The sequence below is a fragment of the Myripristis murdjan genome, chromosome 1, assembly GCF_902150065.1.
Source record: "Myripristis murdjan chromosome 1, fMyrMur1.1, whole genome shotgun sequence".
Lineage (NCBI taxonomy): Eukaryota > Metazoa > Chordata > Actinopteri > Holocentriformes > Holocentridae > Myripristis > Myripristis murdjan.
Window position 1 is genome coordinate 11014638 of NC_043980.1, and position 27682 is coordinate 11042319.

The following is a 27682-nucleotide window of genomic DNA, read 5'->3' on the forward strand; positions in this document are numbered from 1 at the left end:
ATAATTGTCCTCCTACTGGAATAACAAAAAATGGAATTTCTGAGGCAAATATGTATAATAACAGATGGATTACTAGCACAGACAATCTACTTTTGGGGAGGTACTTTACAGCACATTTTTTCATGTCACCACCATTATCAACTTATCCTGGAAGACACCCAAAGATGTGCTGACTCTGAGCGGTGCTTTCCCAGCAACACTGAAGCAACAGGCAGAGTGAGGAAATGTGGGAAATGGTCTATGATGATAGAACGTACTATTTCATGTTGGGTCATTTGGGAAGGGAATGTGATTTTGGTTTGGTCCAATGGACAAAAGTTCATGCCCTGGTGAAATACTGTAAAAACAACAAAAAAATTATGCAATATGCAGGGAACATTTCAATTCGAGATTGATTCCCTTGCTGATTGATTTACTGGCAGACTGACAGGCCCATGTTTGGTTTTTGATGTCAACCGACCTGATAGACTGGGTAAAACCTAATTTTCCAGTCAAAGTCACCCTGTGGTCCACCCAAGCACAGGAAGAAATCAAACCAAGACATTTACTAAAGTTCTTACAACAGACACTATGACTGGTCAACTGGGCAACTAAACTCACCCGTATGGGTTTGAGGAAATCCAAGTTTGACAGGAAGTGGCTTTGGGCCTTGTTCAGCCAGTCACTGGAGGACTTGCAGATGATTTCTTGAGTAAGCCGGGACACATTGCTGTCAGCAATGTGGACAAACTCCTCCAGGGGCGTGGTGTTGCAGAGGTCTCTGAGATGGAAGCCGAAACCCTTAGTCAGGACCTGGACAGGGGTGCAAGGAGGATCAGAGCCCAGATGGCAGGTCAGATAATGCAAAGCACAAAAAGCCTACATCTTCTACACCTACATCTTCAAATATTTTGCTTTTCATATAAAACTGCTACCCTGTGTGTATACTGTAAATGGGGAGATAACAATGAACAGAGTGACACCAATCTCTGACAAAGCTGCTTTAGCAGAGATGGAGCAAGCAAAACACTTCAGGTGGCACTTCAGATAGAGCAGAGAGTAATGCAATCACATGAAGTCTCTTGGCTTGATTATGAGATACTATATGAGGAAAAAAAGTGACAAATGTATCTAACCGTGACCTAGTTTGGTACAAATATTGTGTTAACATGACCTCCAGGTGGAACAGTGGATTGATATGCACTCATCACAGGGTTTTGCAGTTGTGGGTTCAGGTCTGATTCAAGATCTGTATCATATCTATATTTAACAAGCCCCATTTGTGAATTAATGTTAATACCATTTAAATGTGAATGTGTGAGACTAATCGACTAAAGGACTAAATGTTATTGGTCCTGTTAGTTAGTACCAGAAATACTACTTGGAGCTGCGCAGTGACTGCCGAGAGACACTCATAAACACAACATGGCCTTGATATATAGCCTACTTTTTCCTTGGCTGCTAATGTGAGGCTCCATAATGATACTGCATCCATGTCTGTAAATGCTCCACTTTTCAGCAGCATTTCAAAGATATTTGCTGACTGGTAAAGTGGCCTTTCAAATGGCTGTTACTGCACATACTGTCCATGCATCCAACCATGCTTGGACCTTAAAGATTTAAGTTGGACTGTGTTTCCTGAAAAATTCTTTTTTTAAAGCAGACTAAAAAAATTAAAGCAAATTAAAAATGAATTTAAAGCAGCTGCATAGTTGTTTTTGCAACTTCCAGTTAAAACGGCAGTGAAATTAGGTGACAAACACATCCGTACTTATTAAATCTTACTAAAGCTTTTCGTGAACTATGAAATGAATATTTCTTTTTGCATTTCAACAGCATAAAAAAACTCCTCAGAGTGAGTGATTTGGTAAATATTTCTGTCAGACATTATACAGAGATGCAGGTGAGTGTTTTGACTCGATGGTGAACATTGGGCTGCCCAAGTGAAGTGAAGTGTTCAAGTGATATTGTGTAAATACATGGCCAGTTGGTCATAGGGACATGGTTTTCATGTTGTATTTCACCACCGTCCTTACTGCTTGTTCTTGAAGCTTTTGGTTATGTGTTGTCCCAAGATAATTTGATTGCAAAATGTCACTGTAAGAACAAAACAATGATACTTACTGAGATTTATCGAAGCTATCAAGAGAAAAAAATGTGAAGCTGAGCCTTGCCAAGGACATCTTAACTGACAAGCAATGACATCCAAATAAAAGTCTATACTCAAGAGATTTGGCAATGACAAACTGCTTTTGTTTGTTTTTTTGTTTTTTTTTTTTTTATTATTATTATTATTATTGTTATTTTTCATTTTTCGCACTTCTCTACTCATTTTGTTGGTTAAAAGAAAGGATGTTTTTTTCAGGGGTACAGGATTTATTTTCTCTTTTTTAACATGAGCTACAGTCCTGAGGGTTTCTGATCCCTGAGGAACACACACATACACACACATACACAGAGAAATACATACACACCCACACAAACACACAGCTGCGGGCAGTGAGGCAGAATAACAGTGTGTCCTACCAACAGAGCATTCAGGATTAGACAGAGGATCTGTTTTCTCTGACAGAGTCAAGATGTTCTAGAGAGAGAGAGAGAAGGGTAGTGACAAAACAAAAAAGGACAGGGAAGGACAGTGTGTGTATGTGTGTGTATGTGTGTGTGTGGGGGGGGGGGGTTACACTCTGCTTCATCTTCTAAATGTCCTTGAACAATCTGTCTTATGTCATCATTTGCATTTGTCAGTCTGCCAGACTATATACATACACAAACACATGTACACACACACATGCATGCACACACATTCGCAGTTGGTAATCTTTTCATTGGAAAAGCATCAGGGCTTACAGAAGCACACAGGGCGAGATTGGGGGATTGGGGAATCATACAAATCATCCGATGGAGAATTCAATACACATATTTTTCCCTTGGGAGATTTGTATTTCTTGCGTCTTGAATTGCTGCAAAATAAACACCAAACTAATGACCAATCAACATTTATTGGTCCCTGTTAACATTTTTCTAATCCAATCTTGCGCTGCATATCTGACATGTACACAGCTAGCATGCAGATAAGCTTGTCTCTTCTTATTCCATACAGGAAAGCGGCCAAAGCAATAATCTGCTTCCTTTAATATTGTTGTCTCTCCGTAAATAACTTTCTTAAGGACTTTCTTATGCAATATATGGAGACGAGGAGGCAATGACAGAGACATAGAGGATCCAATATGATCAATAGATATCTAGGACAAAGCCAGCAGGTGTTGGTGTGTGAATGTGTGTGAGCCCCTCTGTCTGCACGTGAGGGGAAACAGAAGGGGGGAGGGAGTAGCGGCCATGTGATTTCAGCCCTCCAACCAAAAAAAAGGGAGTGAAGCGAACAGCAGAGGAGGAGGAGGAGGAGGAGGAGGAGGAGGAGGAGGAGGAAGAGGAGGAGGACGATGAAGAGGAGGAGGGGAACACTGATGTGAAATACATCATCACGTCAGCTGGAAAAATATCAATGCACGGGGAAAGACAAATTGTGAAATTGTGTTTTCCTGTGCGAAGGTGATGAAAATGATAAAAGGAGGACACAGAGAGCCATGAACCTGAAAGATGGGAAATTAAATTAAATGAAAGGTGAAAAGAGAAATTAGAAACACCAGTCATAAGAAAGAGGGAAGAAGATTTTTTTTTTTTTTTGGTTGTTGATTTTTTGTTTGTTTTTTTTTGCCCAGCACCCACTTCACCCACCCCCACCCACTATCCTCCCACAGTGATTTTCCTGCTGGGTGTTAAAGGCTTAGCTGTGCTATGGCAGATCCTGTGGCCCAACAGACGCTGTCAAGCCAAGGTCATTGGATTTATGCACAAGCTGCTGTGGGCTAGAGAGCATGATGTCGTCTATGAATGGACAAAAAAAAAGGAAAACCCTGTATACGGTGTAATACCATGATGTCATCTGATTTGATGCTGCTGCAACGTGAGCAGCTCATACTGATAGCTGCTTGTAAGACCCTACATTTAAATGTGAACATGCCCAAATCGTTTAATTCGGAGCTATTTCTTGACAAACCCAGCAATTTATTCAAACAGCTTTTCTGTTGTTCCCTGTAAGCCAAAAATCCATTTCTTCTTTTGTCATTTGAGAGTAAAAACTGGGAAAACGATTTATTTTTCCCTGTGGAACAGACAGCCCAGGTAACCTTTGATGTTATACAGATTTCTGCTATTAAAATTAAAGCAGCTACATTTATAAAGGTGTACAGTACATGTACTGCAAGGTTCAGGCTGAGGGATTTGTAACATTTCAACTTTCACATGTTGACAGGGGAAGTGTGTTTTTTTTTTTTTTTCTCAGACAGGGTGATACGTCAGGGGCTTATTCTGAAATGCTTAGCAATATGGAGTATTTTTACCTTCTCCAGGTTGACGTCAGCCTCCACAATCTGTCTTAGAGCGTGGCGTGGAAGGGAGGCGTTGTGGTGCAGGAAGTGTGAGAGGGTCTCATTGTCTTTCAAAAAGTCCTTCAGCTTGAAACCTGCAAAAGAGAGAGAGGGACAGGCGCACATTAAATCAACCAACTCTGAGACACAGAAACCCCTTTTGAGAAAGACTAAAAAGTCCCTGTTCTCATATTCATGCCACTCATCAGACACATCTACTGAGACATACAGTAGGATCCCATGTATGTTCATGTATGAATAATTTACCCTTTTCAAGACAAGTTTTAGACATAAAGCAAGAACAGAAAAATGAGCCATTAAGCTGAACAGTTATTCCCTGATCAAATGATTTCACTGGATACCAATGATGTCAGCTGATCACAACCTGTCACTTGAGTCTACACACACACACACACACACACACACACACACACACACACACACACACACACACACAGAGACACACAAACTGCCCCTTTTTCTCTGAGAACTTATTGTACTTCTGCTGCATTCCAAGGAAGTCAAACCATTTTTGAAACTAGTTTCAGTCAGCTCTGTGGTCTCCACATAAGTACACGCACGCACACACACACACACACACACACACACACACACACACACACACACACACACACACACACACACACACACACACACACACACACACACACACAGGGTGCTGTTGTCAGCTCTGAGGTTTGCACTCAGCCAAGGTTATTATAGGATGTTCCACTTTGGCCCAAATTCTGTCCAACCTGTCCCTCCCAGCCTCTCTCTCTCTCTCTCTCTCTCTCTCTCTCTCTCTCTCTCTCTCTCTCTCTCTCTCTCTCTCTCTCTCTCTCTCTCTCTCTCTCTCTCTCTCTCTCTCTCTCTCTCTCTCTCTCTCTCTCTCTCTCTCTCTCTCTCTCTCTCTCTCTCTCCTAACTCTCACTGCCTGTCTTGCTCTCTAACTGGACAGAGCTCTAACCAGACTTTGGGTATTGAAACGAGCTAAGAGGACTCATGCAAAGTGAACAGGAATAGCTGTTGTAGTCCTCAGGCAGCGGCAGCAGAGCAGATTGTTATTATGTTTATGAATAAAGCTGCTCTGTGTCTGTTGTGTAACTGCTTGTTGTGATGATGGCATCGTGGTTATTATGTTACCCTGAAGAGGTTAACATGTGCTGCTCTGCTTTGCTGTGGATTATTAACATTAAATGATTAATGTCCTGTTCTTACTCCATTTTGCTTGAAATGATTTTGTTCTATCTTCCTTGAATCGACGTTGTTCTACTCCGCTCTAAGAGAACTGAATCGAATCAAACTGAATTGAATCAAATCAAATCTTCTGCACAGTAATCTAATTTTATCTAATCTGTTTCTCTTCAACTCTGCAAGTCACTAGTCTGCCAGCGTCAGTAGTCAAATTTAAGACTTTTACAGACCTTTTTAACATTAGCGAGAAGTGAATAACAATTTAAAATTAAAATAAGGAAACAAAACTGTCAAACTGTCAAAACCAAAACCTGTCTGGATCAACACAGTTGATGAAAACTACAAATGGATGGATCAATGCAGCAAAGTGTTTTGCATACTGTACTACTAATCCTGTTAACCCTGCTCAACCTGTCACTGCATGGTGGGAAAATCCCAAATGTATGTAAGACACTGTAATGATTAATTTATGTGGCCATTTATGTGATTTATTTCGCACTCTTTCAGACTTTCTAAAGATCTACAGACAACTTGTTTATGCTCATATTTATCACACCTCCTTTCTTTCCTCTTCCTCTTTTCAACTTTTGCTACTTTGCATTTACATCTATTACAGCTATAAACCAATAAACTTCCTTGTATCCTTGTATCAGCCTGCAAACACACACACACACACACACACACACACACACACACACACACACGCACACACACACACACACACACACACACACACACACACACACACACACACACACAGGAAACACTTTGCTGCTACTGAACTACAGAAAGTCCCTTGGGGAGAGAACAGTGTGTGTGTGTGTGTGTGTGTGTGTGTGTGTGCGCGCGCGCATGTGTGTGTGCATGTGTCTTTTCCTGAGCATCTGTGTGTGTTTCTTTGCATGACCAAACACACACGCACACACACACACACACACACACACACACACACACACACACACACACCTTTCTCCATGGGCCTCCGTGCGTACATGTGTATAAATGTGCACCTACACCTGTATGTGTGTGTATGTGTGTGTGCATGTGTGACCCAGACCTCTGGGGTAGACAACCAGGGAGTGTTAATGAGGTCTAATCAGCCTCCCAGCAGGAAACTACAGCTCCCATGGTGCACTGCAGCTGAGGGCCCCTGAGGATAGATGGGGTTGGGTGGTGCAGCATGGGAGCAAACTGGGTTATCTTAAGTACTGCAGTGCTGAAATGTATGTGTATTTGTCTTTGAACATGTATATTTCCTGTGTGTATCTTATCTGCCGGTGTGTGTGTGTGTGTGTGTGTGTGGTTGTATTTGTGCAGCCAATGTGGACTAAATCCCCTCCATTAGCAGGGTCACAGAGTTTGTTGAAGTTTGAGAAAGTGATCTGTGTGTGCGAGTGTGTGTCTGTGTCTCCTGTCAGCGTCGGTGCCAGCTGGATAAAAGGGAGAGCCTGGCATTAACACTGCACTGGTCTATATTCTACTCGTGGTAGATTATCCAGTTAAAAATTCAACAATTACTACACCAACACCACACCTCAACGAACATCAGCACTGGTCAAACTAGTCCACAAACAGGCTGTGATTGGTTTGAAGCAACATTTTCCTGCTCTGTCTTTGCCTGGCTACAACAATTACACTACCAAGGGGAATTAGGGAGGGGCCACAATAGTTGAATAATCATCTAATTGGTCAAAAGCCAACTACTCGACTTGGCTTATTGATTTTTTTTTTTTTTTTTTTGTTCCGGAGATCCTTTTAATTACATGCTCTAGCTTATTCATTTTTGTTTGTGATATCACCAAAGTTGCTTAAGCTCACCAGTTTTATAAAAGTTGTGGAAAGCTGTCTTAACTACACCCTGTGAAAGTTTCATCTTTCATCCAAAACATGTTATCAAACTGTTAATTAGACCTAGTTTCCAGAAATGCAGAAACAGACAAGAACGATTGTTAAAATTTAACATTGCCCTTGTTCTTAATTTTAGAAGAAACCGTTTAAGCGTTAATTATTAAGCTGCCAGGAGACTTATTCATTCTTAAAGTTGTCCACAGTGAAGACTGCTTAAAAAACACAAAGGTCTTGACTCAGCTCAACTAGTCAACTAATCACTCAGACAGCCACCAACTAGTCAACTTAAAATAGTTTCACTACATAGTCTGACATGAGTGAAACCAGCCTATAAAATGTCTGTGTGATTGGTGGGCTGTTATAAAGCTGTTCTTCTCAGTCCTGCAAAGAATAACAAGGAGAACTGTGCAAACTTGTGTGAGGTGTATATTAGTTTAGTTCTGACGCATCTATTAAAACAAGGACACTCGGGTACATCAAATGAGTCTTTTTCAGCAGCCAGACAGATATGAAATGTCAAGTTGGTGAAAGGCTAGAAATGTAAAATGCTCTCCACCATTATGCAAATCCTCTCTCAGCCTCGCTTTTGAGGAAAAAAGAGAAAACCTGTGGCTGTAACAAAATCATCTTTGTGGATCAGATGATATTTCATCTCTAATTTATTCATCAATTTGGCATTAAGGAAGAAAACCCATTCCTTCCCAGAAAGCCTGAGAACCTTTTCTCAGAATACGTAAATTAAAGCCCTGTCAGTCTTTCTTCAATCCTCTTTTCATTTTCTGTCTTTTGTCTCTTCCATATATTTGCCCACTCATCCTGTGCATTATTTAATAAAATTAGAACTAAATTTAATGTTACATTTAAAAGAAGCGCAAAACCGTACAGACACATGGTGTACCTGCATGTGTCAACAACAATCGTACTAATGCTGTTTTTCAACCACATAGTACCAGCTCATGTCCATTCTACTCTGCTCGCTTTACTCTTTACTTTTCATCCTCACAGTGAAGCCCCACCAGTTGCTTGTGGGTGTGTTGACTTGTTTTCCTCCCTTTTCCACTAAACCTCCACACAATTATTAAAAAAAAAAAAAAAAAAAAAAATCAACAACACCAACTCGAAATGGCTGCTTCACATGAACAATATTAGTGTAGCGTAGAAAAATGTTCTTTACAATGATAGAATATCAACTACAACAAAACTTTCACAAGTCTCGCTTTGATATGCTCTGGTTGTAAACAGAGCAGTTTAATTCTCTCTGACCAATCAGGGGTCTGCAGTATTTTCACCTTTCAGTATCGAATACTTGAATACTTTCAGTAGGAGTGAGTGCATGAGTATAATTTGCCATGCATAGCCCACAGTGGCAGTACTGCATGCACTGCTGGAAAAAACCCTATATTCTCTGAGCTGTATCTAGTTATCTATCTATCTGCTGTATTGGCGATAAGCTCATGTCTCTCTTTGACCCCCACGCTCCCAAAGCCCCTTTCTTGTTTCTGTAAATCTCATTTGCTGTCCCTGTCGATTGCTGAATTATTAACCGACACGTGAGGGGCTCTGCTCTCTGCTCTTTGATCCGCGCTTTACAGCACAGGGAGCTTTTTCGTATAGCATCACTCTGCAGCGTTGTTCAGCTTGCTTTCTCTCATGACACACGTCGCTGTCCTCCCTCTCCACTCAACATCAGTTTATTCCCTCACGTGGACTGAAAGAAAAAAAAATAACAGACTGCAGTGTATGGGGCTGAGCACTGTTTGACCACTGTGCATTTAAAAGTCAATAGGAATGAAGTGCACAGATGCACAAATGTTTTAAGAGAGAAAAGTGGATGAAAAAGAGGAAAACCCTCCATGCTGTCCTGAATGCACTTGATCACGAGATTGCTTTTCTTTGCAATTAAGCTGGAATGGCCAAAAGATGGCAGATAAGATGAAGATCCATTACTGCACTCCACTTTACTAACAGGAAGTCAGAGTTGGAAGAAGAAAAGAACATCTTGCACCAGACAGAGTTCCTGTCTGTGGAAATGAACTCATAGGGATTGAGATAATGATTTAATGGCATTTCACAAAGAAAATTCATATAATTTGTTTTTATTATATTTCCTTTTACATTCCCTTTCAAGCTTCGTCATGCTTTATGAAGCCATTACATAACTCATTTTTACCTGAGATAAAATAGCAGAAATTCGTACAACCAAAAAGACTGGCCTTAATTCAGTTCCTTGTTGCATATCTGCTGTCAGATACAAATCTATATGCCACTGCATTAAAGGTTGGTGTGACACCAACATGTTATTTTTTTAATTTACACCAGCTAAAGCAATGGATGGGGCAGCTTGCTGAACTTATCACGTGGATCACAGATTTAATTCCTTTAGCATCACTAATAGAGCACACAAAAGGGCAAAATCTAATTAAATTCACTCATTCCACTCTAACAGTTACTAGGTCACTAGTTACATCACTGCTGTTTATTGTTTCAGCACTCTGTACTGTCCTGTAATGCCCTTGCATATTCTTTATCCTGCATTTTAAACATTTTGTATTATTATTATAACTATTCAGCATGTAACTGTCTATATCTTGTTTTTCCTTTTTCCAAATTGTCCTTGCACATATGGTAAGGTGGAACCCACTCACAGTGTGTCTCCCCTGTCTGGATCACAGGTATCAAACTAAACTGAAAATGCTTTTCATTTTGTTGTCCTCTTGCATGTTGTTTTTGTTTGCATGATTTATATTCAAGTAAAGCAAAAGCAACTGCTGACTTCAACACAGCCCAATTTACTATTTCCAGGTTGTTCCCCAAGTTTGTCTGAGTCAACATAGTAGAGACAGCAACAAGCTGTTATTTTAGAAAGATGACCTTTCTCTGGTCTAAACCAGCCAAGGTCATGATGGTGAATCATTCTGTCTGTCTCTCTTACTCTCTTTCTTCGGCTCTCTTCTTTCCCCGTCTCTAAAACTGCTTCTCCATAAAACATAACACTAATCTGTAAATGAAAATATCTGCTAGCATCAGATCTTCACCAGTATTATGTTTCAGTTAGGACAGCTCATTTATTGGTATTAATCGGTCTATTAATGTTTATGACAGAGCAACATGTTTGGTTTTGATGCACTAGACTTAGGAAGTACACAACCTCTCCCTCTTACAGAACATAAAATCAGATGTAAACTGGTGGGGCCTATAAGCAGCAAGCCTCCGATGACGCACAGCAGCAGCAGAAGCACAGCGAGCTAAAAAGTCACTGAGGACGTGTCATTTAAAAGGCTTGACATCAGCGTGCGTGCATGTTTGCTGTTTAACTTGTATCACTTCTACTACGTTCTTCCTGTCCTCTAACTCATCCCCTGGCACAAAATTACAGAGGGACGGAAGTGCAACACCCTGTGGCCTCTTGGTGCTGAGCCCCAGCGGAGCTGGCAGGCAGTGATAAGGAGGGGACAGGCTACACCCTAACCCTGCTGGGCCACAGCCTCAAAGCCAGTGTGTGGTATCTTTCCTGCCACATTATATAAAATGTCCGTCTTTGCAAGTCACTTAGTCTAGAATTAATCTTAAAATCTAGTTGACTTAAAGCATGCGGTAAAATCTAGTGGGGTGAGTTAACTTCACATGATTGCAATGCAAATCTGGATTCAAGTGCCATGATACTAACAGAGTGACATGTGTTATTCTGTAAAAAACTTCTTTAAAAACAAACAAACACATTTTGTGTGTTTTAATGAAGATAAGATTGTAAGACAGCAAGGGAAAGTTGTTAATATGGACATTTTTTGTAATGTAGTGCGAAAGGTCAGGAATTGTAGGGAGACTTTTGAAAATAATATTGGGCTTAGAGTTCTGATCCAAACATAAGTGACAAATATTGAGAGAAATGGCTCCCTAGTACAATACAAGTAAAGTTAAAATCAAGGTCAATATTGTCCTAGTACAAACTCCATTTTGTACTAGCAACATTTCAGGTAGCTGCATTGTTGGTAGGCTGAAAAAAGCTATAATCTGCTCTGTTTTCAATGAGAGATTAAAGGATTATCAACCCAAATTAAATCAAATTTGAAGCCTATGTCAAAATAAGAATAATCCATTGAATTCCCATGAAAACAAATATTTAATATTGGCCCACATATTCTCCTGACCCCATGTGAATCATATTAACACTGATGGCAATGTGTGAAAATTTTAGCTGGCTCCTAAATATTTCACTTCTGGGAGCCTTCTAAATATTTTTTTTGTGTGGAGCTCAGGAGTGAATCACTCAGGCAATCAAAGTCAAATGAGTGAAAGCAGAAGAGGAGTGTTCTTACGAGCAGTGTTCCTCTGCAGCTTCCTGAGGGCCCTCACCAGCCCCTTATAGCCCTCGAAGCTCTTATCGTTCTGGCTGTACAGCAGGATCTTCTTAGCATCGATGAACAGACGCGAGATTCTGGTGAGGCCCACAGAGACAGGGTAGATAAAGATTAGCTTAGTGAGACAGATAACCAGTTTAAACCTCATCATCTCTGCTCAAAGCCACTTTTGACAGCCAAGTAATATCGCTGATTGAAATAGACAAAAGGATCAAATAAAAGAATGAGTTATTAAATAAAATGCAAACAAGCAGCCTCATCATTTTGCTGCAGTGACTATTCTTTCATTGACAACTAAACTGAACGGTGAGAAAATATGAAGACTGTGTTACTCACATAGAGTCGTTGAAGTTGCCCACCACCCCAGGCTTCTCTCCGGGAGTTGGATAGCGGAAGCAGGGGTTGTTGGCATTACAGATGATGCCCTGTACCCAGGGCAGGGTCCCTGCTGAGGGCATGGCCTTGTTGGGGAAATGGCCTGAGGGATAAGAGAGGGCACACAATTTATTTTTTTGGTATGTTAGGATCACATCACAGGTCAGATAAACAGAACATGACAAGTCAAGGCTTGCAGATATCACCCAAAACCCCAAAAAATCACAGTCTTATCAATGTCTTATCATAAAAAGTGGAAAAATCTGTCAATGGGAAGGGATAAGCTCGCTTGTTTCCAATGACAATGAATTTGTTTCAATTTTTTTTTTTTTGGGCTGCTCTGCCATATTCTGCCTTGTTTCGACAATGTATCATAAACTCGTTCCCAAGAAAAATACCTGAGACAAGTGAAACCTCATTGGAACCATTTCATCCCACTGGAAGATTTGTTTTTAAATTCTTCACTGAAAAACATTTTACATTTTAAGAGTAAATATGAGAGTAAATCCTAAATGGATATAGCATAGCCCCATTGGACAGTGCTGTTAACCGCTAGATTATTCATCATGTGCTTTCTCAAACACAAAGGGGGATAAAATCTATCACTTATTAGGTCGCTGTCTTTGTCACAGTTACTACGGGTTAATATTCTCCCTGCACTCAACACCAAACAATCCTGACCCCCGAGAAGTAATTCACTGTCAGGTCTTGCCTGTAAATAAGTGTCCCAGTTGGCCTCGGTAATGCCAGTAAAGAGGTGTTTTTAAACGCTAAGGAGTCTCTGCCCCAGAACCAGCCATGAACAGAACAGAACAAACTCACTAATGCCGCTTTTCCTAGTAGGGTTCCTAGTACCTACTCGGCTCAACTCGGCTCAACTCGGCTCGCCTCGACGCAGTTTCGGTGGTTTTCCATTACAATTGAGTACCGCCTCGCCGTGGGTGGAATCGTCATAGCAAGGCGGTGCACCGTCCAGCTCCCTCTGGACTCTTTGGGCCGCCACCAAGCACAGAAAAGTCTCCACCTCTTCATTTGACCACGATACTGGTTTGCTTGCCATTTTCCGACTTTGCCAACTTCAGTGATGATCAATGCGCACGGTCACTGTTGCCGTTTTTTTTTTTTTTTTTTTTTTTTTAAATGCCAGGTTTGGTTTTCATGCAGGAGTTGCTCTCATGTGTCGTCACTCCCTGTCCAATCAGTGGCGCTTGGAACCCTGGCCGAGTAGGTGCTAAAATGGGACCTGGTAGCGGGTACTACCACGTGATGGAAAAGCTCTCAAACCGAGTAGAGTCGAGCTGAGTCGAGCCAAGTAGGTACTAGTGGAAAAGCGCCATAAGGGGGGTCAAATGAAATTAACTACAAGGCATATTTCTACTTAACTGGGAGTGCATCTGTGAGAGCTGTTACATTATAAAAATAAGACTGCAGAGTAATTATATCCCCATCCCACATAAACACACAAACAACATCAACACCAGGCTGCATGGAGTTTTCACCTTTGGATTCGAGGTTGTTCATCTCTGCTGTTGTCTAACCAGCTATCATATACCAACTTCACTGCTACTGCGGCAATTCATGGTAGTCAGCCAGCTCTCACAGTGAATAGTAATGATAGTGAGGGGTCAGGTGGTCGACCCACTTGTTTAGAGGTCACTGGGTTTTTACGCTGATTTGTGATATGATTTCAACTCTCAACAGAGCTTTTGCCCTCCTCGGTGGAGGGTCTGTTCCAGTGGTTACCAAAATAGTCATGAACAAGCTCAAAATGACTGTGAAGTTTGGCTGATCTGTGTATGCTAATGTGTTCTAGCTATGCCTGCATCAGCTTTTACAAAACCCAATCCCTGGAATGAATCATCTTTATTTTATGCAAGCAATCAAACATTTTTCAGGCTCTGACTGTCAATAAAGACCAAGCTATCTACAGTATCTCACCTATAGGTTATACTGGAAGTCACGTGCATGAAATAAGGAGGCAGAAGTGATCCATAAAAATTTACTACACATGAATATAATCTACTATGCTACGCTTGACCTACTGCACTGGTTAACTGCCTTCTCTAGGGAAACTATATTGACAAGCTCACAGAGAAATATGGCAGCGGTGCAAACCAATAACACCACACGTGACACCTGCCAACACCCGAGCCCCTCTGAACCTGCCCTACTTCTTGACAGCAAAACAAACACTCCTTGAGACTGCACCACAAGCGTTTACTGCAGATGTGTTTGCTTATGGAGATGGGGGAGGGTACAAACAAATCAATCTCTGTTGGGATTTTTTTTTTTTTTTTACATCTGTAATTCCACTGATGGTATTTTGTTTTGTTGACCACGTGAAAGTGGAATGAGCGCTTACTTATTTACTTTATGGTGTAATTTCTTTTTTGAGTAAGTGAATCATCACAAAGCAATATCTTGTGAAAAATCTGAGTTTAGATAACCTTTCACATCTTTCCTTTCCACAGTTTCCCAGAATTAGGAAACCTAAATTTGAAATAGTGATGATTTTTTTTGTGTCTCCAAACAGAGATAATATCACTTGAGTAAACACACAGTCAAACCTTGAAAAAACTGCTGATATGATAGAGATAATATAATTCCCTTTTCCAAGAACTGAAAGTCCTATCATATGCTCACACAGAGAAAACAAATATTGACGAACTGAAGTCCCTATGTGACAACAACATGGCAACCTTGGATGACTAACATGTTGATTTCTGAGGACATTAGAGTTCCTGGCAATCCACAGCCATGTCAGTACTAAGAAGAAAGCAGTTTGTCTGAGCAGGTAGAATAATTGCATTTCAATAACTAAGTGCAAGATAAACATCGTTCTTCATTAGTAATCACTCGGGAATAAAAACGAAATCCTGAGAAAAATTTTGTCTTTGTCTCTGATGACCAGAAAAGGCTTCTGTTGTATTTGGAGGGCAAAGGGTCACTAAAACAAGGACATGATGTGTAGAAAACCTAAGTGTACAATCTAAAGGGTCATTAATGAGCATTTCTGGGAAACTGATCAATTACATTAATAACTTTTTCCTATCATTTTCTATCTGCTGATCTGGCAAAGTACCTTGCTCAATTTTGTTCAGGAGAAATAACACAAACAACACTTGTATTTTTAATTCATTTAAAAATGAAGATAAGAGACAAAAACAGATGGTGAAGGTAACTTTTTTTTTTTTTTTTTTTTAAAGACATTTTTTATAGAACATCTTGGGCTCAGTGCTCTATCTATGCATTTTGAACATTTTGACACTAAAGTTTTATGTTCTGCTCTAACATGTAAGAATTATCTTCGACATGTTTCTTTCACTGGACTCTGCAAGGCCAAAACAGGATAAAAAAAGCTTTTTGCTTTTTATGTCTGAGCTCTGTATGAGTCATACAACTGTGCACACTGCACAGCGCCGAGGCCGCACAAGAATTATGAGCAACAGAGTTCAGAAAAGCTCAGTTTTTAAAGGTGCTATAAATAAAGATTATTACTATATTATTACTATTGTTGTTGTGCTCTCTCAACTGCTTACTCCATCCTTTATCCATCAAAGACAATTTTGACCAAAGGTCGAACATGCCAACAAAGTGATTGGGTCACTCTGATGAATGCAAAGTCATCATTGGGGACAGGGTTATTCTACTTTGCACTACCCACCTCAAAAAATTATTCATCTAATTCAATCATCAACAAGATTACAATACTGTGTAGCCACTTCCATGTGTTTTTGTGATTTGATGGTTCAAAAAGATTGTAGAGAAGATGGATATCACAAAAACATGTTGAGAAAAATTCTTATCTCTTTTTCATGACTGTTCTCTAAATTATTAGTTTATTAAAAAAAAAATGAACCAAGATACATAGATCCACTTATTCCTCAATCCATCCAGATAATATTAGGATAGATGGATGTGCAAACACAAGAAAGGTGGGGAGAAAGCAAGGAAATGGTATTTTCCCATTAGAGGTGAATGAAAAACAGAAAAATATTGGCAGCTAAACTCTCTCCCGCCCTGCATGCTTACATTCATGCTGTTCGTAGGGCGGGTAGTGCAGTCGTACTGAGATCAGGATGAAGAAGATGAACAGAGGCCAAACGATCTCGATCAGCAGTTGGATCTGAGAGAAGGGGAGAAGAAAAAAAATGAGACATGTCAATCAAGCAACAACACGTCAAATTGTTGATGTAATTGTAGTTTTTGTTTATGCCTTTCTGTTTTTGCACACTCCCAGTTCAACTTGGCTATCTTTTCTGCTTTAACGATGCAAAAAAAAAAAGAGGCACGGCGCTAAAACTTTACCTGACCTGTGACACCTCAGCAAAATTTACTCAGATGCAAATGCATTGTAACCCTCCTTTAAAAACTCACCTGCCTGCTTTTGAAGTAGCATTTGGGTCATTGTATGTACTGTTTAGCATGTCACAGGCTATGTGTGGATATGTGCATGTGTGTGTATGGAGAGTAGGTGGGTTAGCTGTTGTCCTTTGTACACAGTAATCCCACCATATGTGTCTGGGTTTATGGGTTAATAAGGAGAAAGCACGAGAGGGACATAGAGTGACAGAGACAGACAGAGCAAAAGAGCTATGGAGGGTTAAAGGACTCTTGGCTTGTCCATCTGTTCCATGTGGCTTCCCAGGATCAGCTGCATGTGTCCCTGACTTAACCAGTATGGTATACATACAGTGTGTACCATATGGATATGGATAAAGAAACGGCCTAGGAAGCTCTGTGAAACTGCACACGTCCATTTTTTGGAAATAATATGCCTGAACATAAAAAATTCAGCTTACAGAAATTGCTTTTGGCCTTGTCAACAGTAAGCCGGATAAATTTGAAAATGCATCTTTTCTTTCTCCATTTCAGCTTTCCATCCACACTAAGCCGGCTTTTTCTGCCCATGAAAACAAAGGTTTTCAAATCTGATTCTGAAAATGATGGCCTAGCATTTCCATGTAGACAGGTAAAAATGGAGCTTTCTCTAAATTATGACATAAGATCGTCAAGTGATCTGCCGACTTCTTCCAAGTTCTGTGTTGCGTTTCAGTGTGGGCGGTGGGGTTTTGGAAAACGGTCTAACAGCGGTGTGAAAGAACTACTGCGGTGTAGTGTGGATGGAGGGGCAAAATGTGTGGACATGACCTTAAACAAGATTTCTGGACAGAATGATCAACTGTATGCAAATGTGAGTCTGTCAAAATAAAGAGGCACTATACTCTAGCCCTAAACTGAATTCAGTTTCCATCATTCTGACTGTGTGGGTGCAACCAGAGCTAGATGCTGACTGGATAATAGACATAACAAGAAGATGTGTCATCGTCATCTCCAACTGACTCACAGGACTCTCATTGGATCTGTGGCGGATCACAGATGCATTACATCATTTCGATTGTTGCGGGTTGCATTCACATGCATATTAAAATGTAACATACAAAGCTCAACTGTCTGCTTTTGTCATCTTCTTATGAGTTGTCACTGTGGTCCTAACAAAATCACCACTGATTCACAGTGGGCTCACAGAAAGTCCTGGAAACCAAGCTTTTAGGGAAAAATCCAAAAAGAATGGATACTCTTATATTTAGCTATTTATTCATCATTTTTCTCTTCTAGGTTATTGTTTACAGTACAACTGGCTGACCTAAAAATTGTTTGATGGCATTATTTGCATTGCTAAGTGCAAACAGGAGGACATTGCTAACCGCGAGCTAATGAGTCAGTTGTGGCTGGCAGCACCCACTGGTTTGAATTAGGAATGCTAGGAAGGGAGACAGGCTCCTTTTTTTTTTTTTTTTTTTTTTTTTTTTTTGCTTATCTGACTGTGCCATGTTGAGGCATGTTTGTGACTGCTACAGAAAAAATTAACTCTAAAAATAAATAAATGGTCTTTTTTAAATTTCATGGAGTTTAAAGTTAATAAGAAACCTGAGAAAAAAGCACAAAGATAGATTACTTTAAAATGAATAAATAAATAAGTAGACAGACAGATCCATAAATAAATACATAAATACATAAATGGGTGAAATGGTGACTGAAAATGTTATCTGGTTCACTGTAATTATGAATCAGTAACTTACAGTCTGTCTCCGTCGGTAGGTGAAGTTCTTCCAAAGCAGTAAACCCAGCTGAGTGGAGACTGCCATGTCGCCGTCTGCCCGACCTCACTGAGCGCGCTCCAGCTCCTTACTATGAAGCAAACAAGACAAAGCGAGACAGTCAGATACTGTAAACTCTCAAATATACAACAGGGAAAAAACAAAGGAGCAATGTAGTCACCAAATTAGCTTTTCTCCGACTGTGCAACCGTGTAAAGTCCAGTTCATCTAGACATCATTGTGCCTACATTGACTCAACATTGTGAGAACAGAACAGAGAATAAACACTCAAGACCCACCCTGTGGCCCAGTGTAAAATCATGTGGAGTCGCCAAAATCATAAATAACCTTTTCAAAGAGAGAATTATCAATCACAGAAAGCAAACAAGAAAACAGTGAGCATGACCTAATAACGCAGCTGGCAAGTTGTCAACCGAGGAACCACCACCACCAACAACAAAAAACACTAAAATAAATGGGAGACTGTGTCAATGCTGAGGGAAAACATCCAAGAGAACAGATTCACCTACTGTAAAACACGATGGTTCACTTCTCAATGCAGACCAACCAAGAGCAGAAAGAGAGTCAGCAAATGATGGCAACTAAAGGCAGTAGAGGGTTGGTAGTGAGACACACAGGTTCATTCATTTTTGGACTTCATCCATCATCAGTCCAAAGGTTGGGGGTAAGCAGTGGTTCAATAGAAAAGAGTGGGAGATGGGAGCATTTTGAATATGGGGTAAAAGTGGCTGGCACTCCATTTGGTAACACGCTCTCTACCTTTTTACCACCTCAATGCAACACAATATCAATAAAGTTAAGAAAAAACAATACCTCTCAGGCAGCCACACTATTCCATCTAAACAAAGTACTGCCAACTGTTTTAACAATGTGGGAAGGCTCACTAATACAGTCAGATACACTTTCACACATTTTTATTTCATTTTTAATCTGCATAGCAGACATTTTACTGGGTTGGTTTGATGTACTTTAATTTGAACTTGACATGAATGATTCACCCCTTATGGCAACATGTGTGGGATGTGGGCAGCACTCTTGTTCTTGCCAACTATTGGTTTGTTTGTGGATTAAATAGTCCACGGGTTGGGCTTCGTTCTCTTTTGCGCAACACACATTGATCTGACCACTGAGTCCATTCTTTTATTGCCAAATCACTGAAATCAGACCAAAATTCAAACATTTTTTGAAGTCAAGTCAATAATTTAAGTCAATCAGTTCTCTCACACTTAAAACCACTTTAAAGAAATCATGTCAGCTCTGTACTGAGTGATGTCTCAGGAACCATTAACTGTACTACTGTGAACTCAACACGAATGCATCATGGACACACTCTGTACTTGCTTCTACAAATTTTTGTGCTGACATGCAACTGAGAAATGACTGTAATTCGCACATATTGTTGTACTGAAGTTGTGCAATTCCACACCCAGTCTGGTGGCTAAATTGAAGTTAAAATTGTATTTTCACCAATGGTTTGATCAAAGCCATCCTGTTTATCCTGTAGAATTTCCTGTGTAATTATATATGATAACGCAGAGAGGCGGTTATACAGAGGGGAATGCTAGCACAGAGGTAAGAGTGGCTGGGGAACATGAGACTAAAACATACTTTTCTTCAATATTGTCTGATCTTACAAGAACTGGAAAGGGACTCAAAATGGGTCACTGGCCTTTTGCCAGCGGGCTCAAAAAGCTAAGGTAGCCCTGGTCAGATACAATGAATAATTCGGTATGGTTTTACATTGCATACTATTACAATCAAGATAATTTGTAATAACAGCTGCAATCGCATTATACCCATTTCCTCAGCAGCCTAGATGTTCAGATACTCGCAGGGTAAATCTAAATGTTACCATACCACACCTTACGTGTGTTACCATTGCTTAGTAATTCATTCTTCCCACTTTACAGCCTGTTGACGGTAAGAACAGCCAACTATTTTAAGGACAACATCAAGAAAGACCAAAAATACAAAACACAGCAGATTTTAAGATTTGGAAAACTTTTAAAATGCAAGATTTGGAGGGATTCATGGGATCTAAGAAAGACCAAAGCTGTTTGTATTTGTCTTTGCCTCACCTAACTGAGCATTTCTATACCAACTTCTCAGCAGCATGCCACCTCCTAATCAACAACCCTAATGTTGCATAATTACATTATTTAAAAACCACCACTGGAATTTGGTCGTATTAAGTAATGCAACTGCAGTGTAATCAGTGCGAGAGCAAAGACAAACAGAGACTTTGGTATCCACAAACAATTAACACACAGTGTCCGATGCACATTATCTGTAGTACATTAGAGAAGCACTGGTCCACTTTTTTCAGTTTCAATCTAATTCCAACTGACCTAAATGACCTGAACTTGGAAATCTTAAGGTTACACGAGGCTGCAGCAAACCACGCAGTTTCATGATCCTGTTTGGACTTTGTGTATTTTCTGTTTTCTTCTTGTCTTTTGGTATTTTTTTGGCTGCTTTCCTGCTCTTAGTCCTTCATGTTTTCTTGTAGCCCTGCCCAGCCTGCACACCTGTTCTGTGTTCATCTCATCAGCCCTGCTCTGTTCCCATGGTTCTCTCAGCTCCTTACCTGTTCTCCTGTCTTGTCAGCTGTACCTTGTTGATTCATTAGTTCACTAGTATTTAAGCCCTGTTCTCAGTTCTGTCTTTGGCAGTTCATTGTTTAGTCATGCCTGTCTGTACCACCTGTGCCTTGTTTCCTAGTTCCTGTATTGTACCTGTGTTCGGATTAGAATAAATATATTCTACACTTCAGGCATTTCTTAGCTAACTGTTACTAGCTCAATCAGTTGCAAACTTAAGAACTTTTTATATGGGCAATGGAAACTGTCTGGCCTTAACTAATTTTCAGAGCAAAGAGAGCAAAGAGAGCAAAGTTGAACAAAGCTGACCCATCTTGAACTCTTGATGGTGTGATGCGGAAATCGCTCACCCGTTTGACCAGTCAGCAGACACCAGGTAACACTAAGTGCTAGAATATAACATAACAATGTTATTTCAAGGTCTACCATCAAATGATGAAATTCTCCAAACTTAGATCTGGAAGCCAGCACACGGTGTACCCCTGCTCTCCTGCTGCTCCTGCTGCCATAACAAAACTAAACTGATGATCTCCCACTTCTGTTTCACAGGTCTTCTGCCAACAACCCACAACCAGCTACATTTACTTTGCTAGTAGGCAAATTTGTACATTTGTTATACATTTTTTAGGGGGCATACTGTTTGTGTTGCTTTTCTGCGGAAGCACTATGGTTGTTCTTTTGGTTACGACCTGCTGACCAGGTCAGCCTGATGTAATATATCCCTTCTCAGGAGAATCAGTGAATACAGTAGTGCAGCAGTGTGGAGCTGCAGGCGATTTTCATCACCCATCCTAAAACCCCTTTATCATCCAGCACAACCTCCACTGTACATCTAACTCATAGAATCCTAGGTGATAAAAAAAATATGCAGAATATGGGATATCTTTGTAGAACTGTTTCTTTACTAATTTTGTGTGACAACATTTTGGCTTAGGACGTAAAATTGCATTATTACATAATTATAATTTACAAAAAAATCAGATTATGGAATTTGGCTTGTTAAGTGGACAACATCAACATCAGTAACATCAATCTGATATCTGATGAGTGAATTACATCAATATCTAATAGTGCTGGCACATATACTTTCTCAAGCAGAATGATTCATTCAATTCAGTGCCGTTTACAGTACCTAATTAACCATTAGAATGCAAAATACCTCTTGTAGGTTTGCTTAGTGAGAAATAACAGTATTTACAAGCAACTCAGACACATTTCACACCCAAAGTACTTGACTACTGTGTTTTAGTACTTGAAGTGTAAGGTTTCCTCTTGATACAATCAAATAATACTCTTGTGAAAAGGAAGAGTCATCTTTAAAATTTGTGTGCTCACCTTTTTTTGTTTCTTTTCAATACAGCATGATGTTAATGGAAATACATTCTGACACAACATGTGTACTTATGTTACTTTTAATATAGCTTGTGTTGAAAAGTAACACAAAATGTATGTTGCCTCAACGAGGACCAATGGAGGTGTCGGAAGTGACACATTGTTTTCAGGAGCATTTAATGAAAGCACTCACTGATTGAATTACTCACCATTTCATCAAAAGAAATGCTGGAGAGTGGATAAGGTGACTGCACCAAAACCACTGAAAAATCCTGTAAGTCCCTCTACTGCTGCTTGAGTGATATTTTGCTTTCTTTCTTTGTGTTTTGGACCCACATAATCCCAGAAATAATTAGCACAGGCTTTATGTCCCAGAAAGAACTTGTCACTACAAGTAAACGGCTACTTTCATCATCCACAAATGCAATCGCTAAAGACCTACAGCTCAATGTTCTCCAGAGCCATGCTGGAAAAAGCCTTGGGCGACAACATCCTCATTTTCCTCTGTTGGCCATCAATCCCAATAACTGACACACTGATACAAAGAGATCTAGTTTGCTGATAAAAACAAGGGCATAACAATGAGCTCCAGATGCAAAACATCATCAGGCAAAGAATAAAATCAGTATAGATTAAAAAACAACAACAACAACAACAACAACACACATTCATTTTCAGAAAAACAGCTTGTTTTTTAACCTTGAAAGACTCAACCTTTGTGTGTCTTTCCTCAGGTTGATACTACTTGGTGTGTTTTCTATGATCATATAGAGTCATAAGGATCTATGACAGCCTACAAAGGATGGAGAGCTGTACAATTTGGATGAGTTTACGTATATAACAACCATGGTTTCATATCTTAGGAGGTATAAAATGTATATGTTGAGGTAATTGGGTCCCTGCTGCGTGCTGAGCAGCAAATGGTGCAGAGCCAGTGCGCCTCTAGTGGTACACGTAAACACTGCCATTTTCCTCCACTTGTTTACCATCAATCGTCACTCACGTGTTATATCATACATGACACAATCAGGATTTTTTTTTTCTCGACTATGCACCCCTTTTTCCAGGTCTCCTACGCATGCTTGACGGATTAAGTCCGAAAGGAAAACTGATCCACTAGAGAACAGTTCATTCCTTATGCAGAGCGATAGGCGATAAGATAATGAAATCATTAATAACCAGACATAAATGACACGCATCTTTCTGTCTCAAATCAGGCATGGCATCTTCACTGAATTAATTTAATTCATATGTCGACGTCAATGCACACACGCACTTCAGTAAGAGCGAACATGTCACAGCACAAATCCCACAAAGCCGTCGAAAAAACACCACAGACAGAAATAAAAAATGTACAGATTACAGTCATAGAAATAAGCGTTGGTTATTGCAATTCAACGATGCCAATGTCAATGCGTTCAAGTGCAAGAAATCATTGTCTAACTTGTAAGAGCTTGTGTTTCATTGTTCCCCTTGAGCTGGGGTTACTATCGGTCATCAGCTCCGCGATGCTGACCGACGTCAAGTGCGATAAAGTCACACCGGAAGTACGACGGTTTCCCCTTCAAAGTTAGTGCACAAAACGCTTTTACTACAAAATCCTCGCCATCAGGACATCAAAGTCAAATTCAGAAACTTTTAAGAAATGTGTGCCTTTACTAACACTGAAAGCCAAGGTAGAAGTGGAAGACACCAGATTTTCTCATTTAATTTTCGTGTTTGAGACTGTCTTTTGAGTGATTTAGTCCGTAATGATACATGGCACTTTGCATAAGCCTAGATGGGCCATGGTTCATACTGTGAAATTAGCACTATATAGAAAAATACAACAATGGTACTGTATTTTACGACACATTCTTCCTTATTCTTAATTTGCATTTTTGTTGTTTTGCATCACACAAACAGGCAGTCAAACACGTCGTCGTCTGGAAGTCTTTTATTTTTAGGTGATTGACCGGAAGTGGTGTTGTATATCCTCGCTACCTTTACCTTGGTCCTGCACGCAGCAGGGCAGACGGTCGAAAATGATACTGACATGCATTAAAACACATAAAAAACAAAGAAGCTCCACTCGGTGTCATTTTACCAAAGCGTCAACACCAACAAGAACACATCAGGTCCATTCATCACTTTACAATTATTACTCAACTTTGCGACGGTGAAACTGTTCAGTTGAGAGTTGAAAAATTGGGGAGCACCGAATGAGCTCGAGCAAAATATTTGCGAGTATTAACGGATAAACAAGGAACAGGTGGAAGCATCAGTCAGACTGTATGTGGACAAAAACATATTGTATAAAAGTTTTAACCGTAGCACGACAAAGGGGGATGTCATCCTTCGGTTTACAAGAAAGAAACTCGCAAAAAGAAAAAAAAACTGACATCAAAACTCACCGACCTTTAATTCGAGTATCCGCTTTCTCTCTTCTCATAAATTGTAATCCCCTCTCCAGGATTAGATAAAAGGAAAAAAACAAGGACTTGCACTCCTCTACCGTCTCTCCGTCTTCAGTCTCCGTCTCCGTCTCTCAAAACTGTTTTTTTTTTCCTCCAGCAGGCTTTTATAGCGCTGCTCGGTGCGGAGCGGAGAGAGGGATAGCACAGAGGTAACTAACGGTCAGCTCGCTTGCCTTCCCCCATATAAGGCAAGCACGTGCAGAGTCAAAACATCTCTTAAAGGGGCCGCAGCACCCCAATACGTACCCCTCCCCCCTCGGCTTCAATGCATGATGGCACCTGCGCTGTTGTCATACACATGTGGGTCTATGATGTGCATCAGCTGCAAACTGTGGGAGGCTGCCATACCTTACCTGACAGTAAATGTCCATACACTACGCTCCTGACTCATTATATGCTCAAAACTGCCCACCTTGAAAGTGAAAATGGCTCTGCGGTTGCACTCAGGATGCAGGTTTTGCTGTCATATCAGGGTTGCGTACTGAATAAATGTGGAGTGAGTGCTAGACTGTAAAAGCATGCAAGGTAATTTCTCGTCGCACGCTCACCACATTCACACAGGATTTCAGACTGTCGTCCATGCATGTGACACCTGTGCTGAAAGTAAAATAGCATGGGATGATGTACAGGATTCAAGAGTCACACGCGTGGCCACACTCTTCGAGCAACATGCAGTGAAAGGCTTTTCTTCTCTTTCTTTTTTTTCTTTCTTTCTTTCTTTTTTTTTTTTTGGTCTCCAGTGGTCTAAAGATACAAGTGTAAAGTATTCAAGTAATATAAAGATACAAATATACAAGATAAAAATATGCAAAATATAAAATATAAGAAGATAAAGTCTATGATAGACATTGTACAGTATAAAAAGTATAGAGCATAGAGCATAAAGTGTGCAATAGAAGTGTGTAAAGGTGGCTTAGTGAAGAGAGAGAGTGAAAGAGTGGCTGTGTGTGTATGTGTGTGTCCAAGTGTATTGATTGTCCTTATTGTGGCTGGTGGTTTAACAGTCTTACTGTCAGAGTGTAGAGGCACTTTCTAAGTTTTTCTGTGCAGGATTTAAGGCTAGAGAGGCCTTTCCCTTTTCCTTTTCCTTGTCTAAATAGTCTGTTACAGGAGTGGCTGGAGTCTCTGAAGATCCAGAGGGCCATTTAGTCAGTAAAGACATCCTGCAGGGCAGTAAGTGAAGTCCTGGTGACACGGTCTGCCAGACGCACCACCCGCTGTGGGGATTTTCAGTCCTGGGCAGAGCAGCTCCCAAGTCAGGCAGTGATGCTCCCAGTCAGGATACTCTTGAAGGCTCCAGAGGACAAAGCCTTTGCGATGTGAGGGGGAACCTGAACTTCTTGAGCTGTCTGGCCATGCCATCAGGAAGTTGGTGCGTGTGAGGTCCTCTGTGATGTGTGGAGCGAGGTACTTAAAGCTGCTCACTCTCTCCACAGGGGTCCTGCTGATCTTGAGGGATCTCCACTGCCGTATCCTCTTAAAGTCCATGACCATCTCCTGAGTTTTGCTGATGTGCAGTGAGAGTTGGTGCTCAGGACACACCCTTTGGAGGCCCCCATGTTGAGTGTGAGGGTGTTTAAGATGGTTCCATCCACCCTCACCACCTGTGGTCCCCTGGTGAGAAAATCCTGACTCAGCTACAGATGGAGGTGTTGAGAACCTGATCATGAAGCTATAGCAGACAGAATGCGTGGGACTGTGGTGTTGAACTACTGCCTGGAGTCTCACATAGTCCCCACACCTGCTGTCCAGGTGATATGGTGCCAATGGTTGCTGTGATGGCATGGTTTGTTAATGTTTTCCTGCCCAGCGACTAAACTAAACTAAACTAAACTAAAGAGTAGGTTCACATTAACTTACATGTAGCTAGCACTGTGTATTTCACCCAGGTTGTCCAAGATGTTTTTTCCGTGTAGCACACCTAACATACCTGGACAATCTGTGGTTGATTAATTTGGTTTATAGTGTAACATTTTGACTAGACTTTACTGGCACTGGCACTTTACAGCAAATGTTATAGGTGAGGAGGTATAGATGAGTTGTACCAAATACCACTGAAATCATAATGCTCGATTAATTAAGAAAAAAAACCTACCAGCGTCCAGCAATCCTCTGCAACATTTCTGTACTTGCTCTCTGTCAAATGAATGGTGGATTTTACTTTGTTAGCACATTTTCATCCCAGCGGACATTCATCATGACGGCATGCTCACACATCAAGCGTGTTTGGAGCAGTTTGTTCAAACACTGGGGCATTTACTGACAGCAATGCCATTTATACTTGGGTGGCACCAAATAACATAGAATGTAAGTCATACCAGTTACAGGAAACAATCCCAAAACACAGGTTTTATGGGTCTAAGGAGATGACTGTTTGCACCTGATAATCAGAAATTACTCCTGCTTGAAAAGCCTAGTATTACAAAAGCAAACTGCAGTCAGAATTTATGCTCACATTAAGCTATTTATTCATGTGATTTAACTGGAACCATAAGAGAAGGTAAATTATGGCAAAAGGTGCATTCAAGTCCATCCTGTTTAGCTAAAATTACAGGGAGTGGAATCACATTTGTTTTGACTCATGACCGAAACTCTGTCCAATAAAAAGGCTCCCTGTGAGCCCATGTGACTTTTGTTTAAAGGCTGTGTTTGGCCTGTAATTGGGCAGCGTCAGCCTAAACCAGCCAAACACAAAAATTAAACAAAGCAAACTTTTCATAATGGTTTAGACCAAAGAAACCCAACAGTGGGTGTGATCACACTGTAAGTGAGTCCAAATTTGATAAGATTTTTATCCCTGGACAAAGAGCAAGTGCCAACATACACTTATGCAGCTGCAAGGCTGCACAGTTTTCTTCAGCCCTTTATGAAATGAGCTATTGTAAAATGCCTGGTGGTAAAGTTTATAGAGCAGCAGTCGCTCCAGCTGCAGCTATTTGTCAGAGCAGTTGCACTGGATGAGTTATTTTCCCATTTTTATGTTTCTGT

The 27682-nt window shown here is 40.5% G+C and overlaps 1 protein-coding gene across 3 annotated transcripts in view; it reads right to left on the reverse strand.

Moving 5' to 3' along the window:
• Positions 1–24825, reverse strand: part of LOC115375274 (phospholipid-transporting ATPase ABCA1-like) — a 59409-nt gene extending 34584 nt beyond the window's left edge. For 2 of the 3 annotated variants that reach the window (XM_030074820.1, XM_030074717.1), the window contains exons 1-7: positions 24636–24825; positions 18268–18376; positions 16217–16310; positions 12146–12287; positions 11768–11886; positions 4383–4504; positions 601–792 (exon numbers count right to left, since the gene is read on the reverse strand). In XM_030074820.1, coding sequence (XP_029930680.1) covers positions 601–792; positions 4383–4504; positions 11768–11886; positions 12146–12287; positions 16217–16310; positions 18268–18333 — 735 coding nt within the window. In that variant the 5' untranslated portion in view covers positions 18334–18376; positions 24636–24825. Of the gene's footprint in view, positions 1–600; positions 793–4382; positions 4505–11767; positions 11887–12145; positions 12288–16216; positions 16311–18267; positions 18377–24631 lie in introns of all 3 variants that reach the window. The other variant, XM_030074784.1, reaches the window with a different exon arrangement.
• Between the last annotated feature and the right edge of the window lie 2857 nt (positions 24826–27682).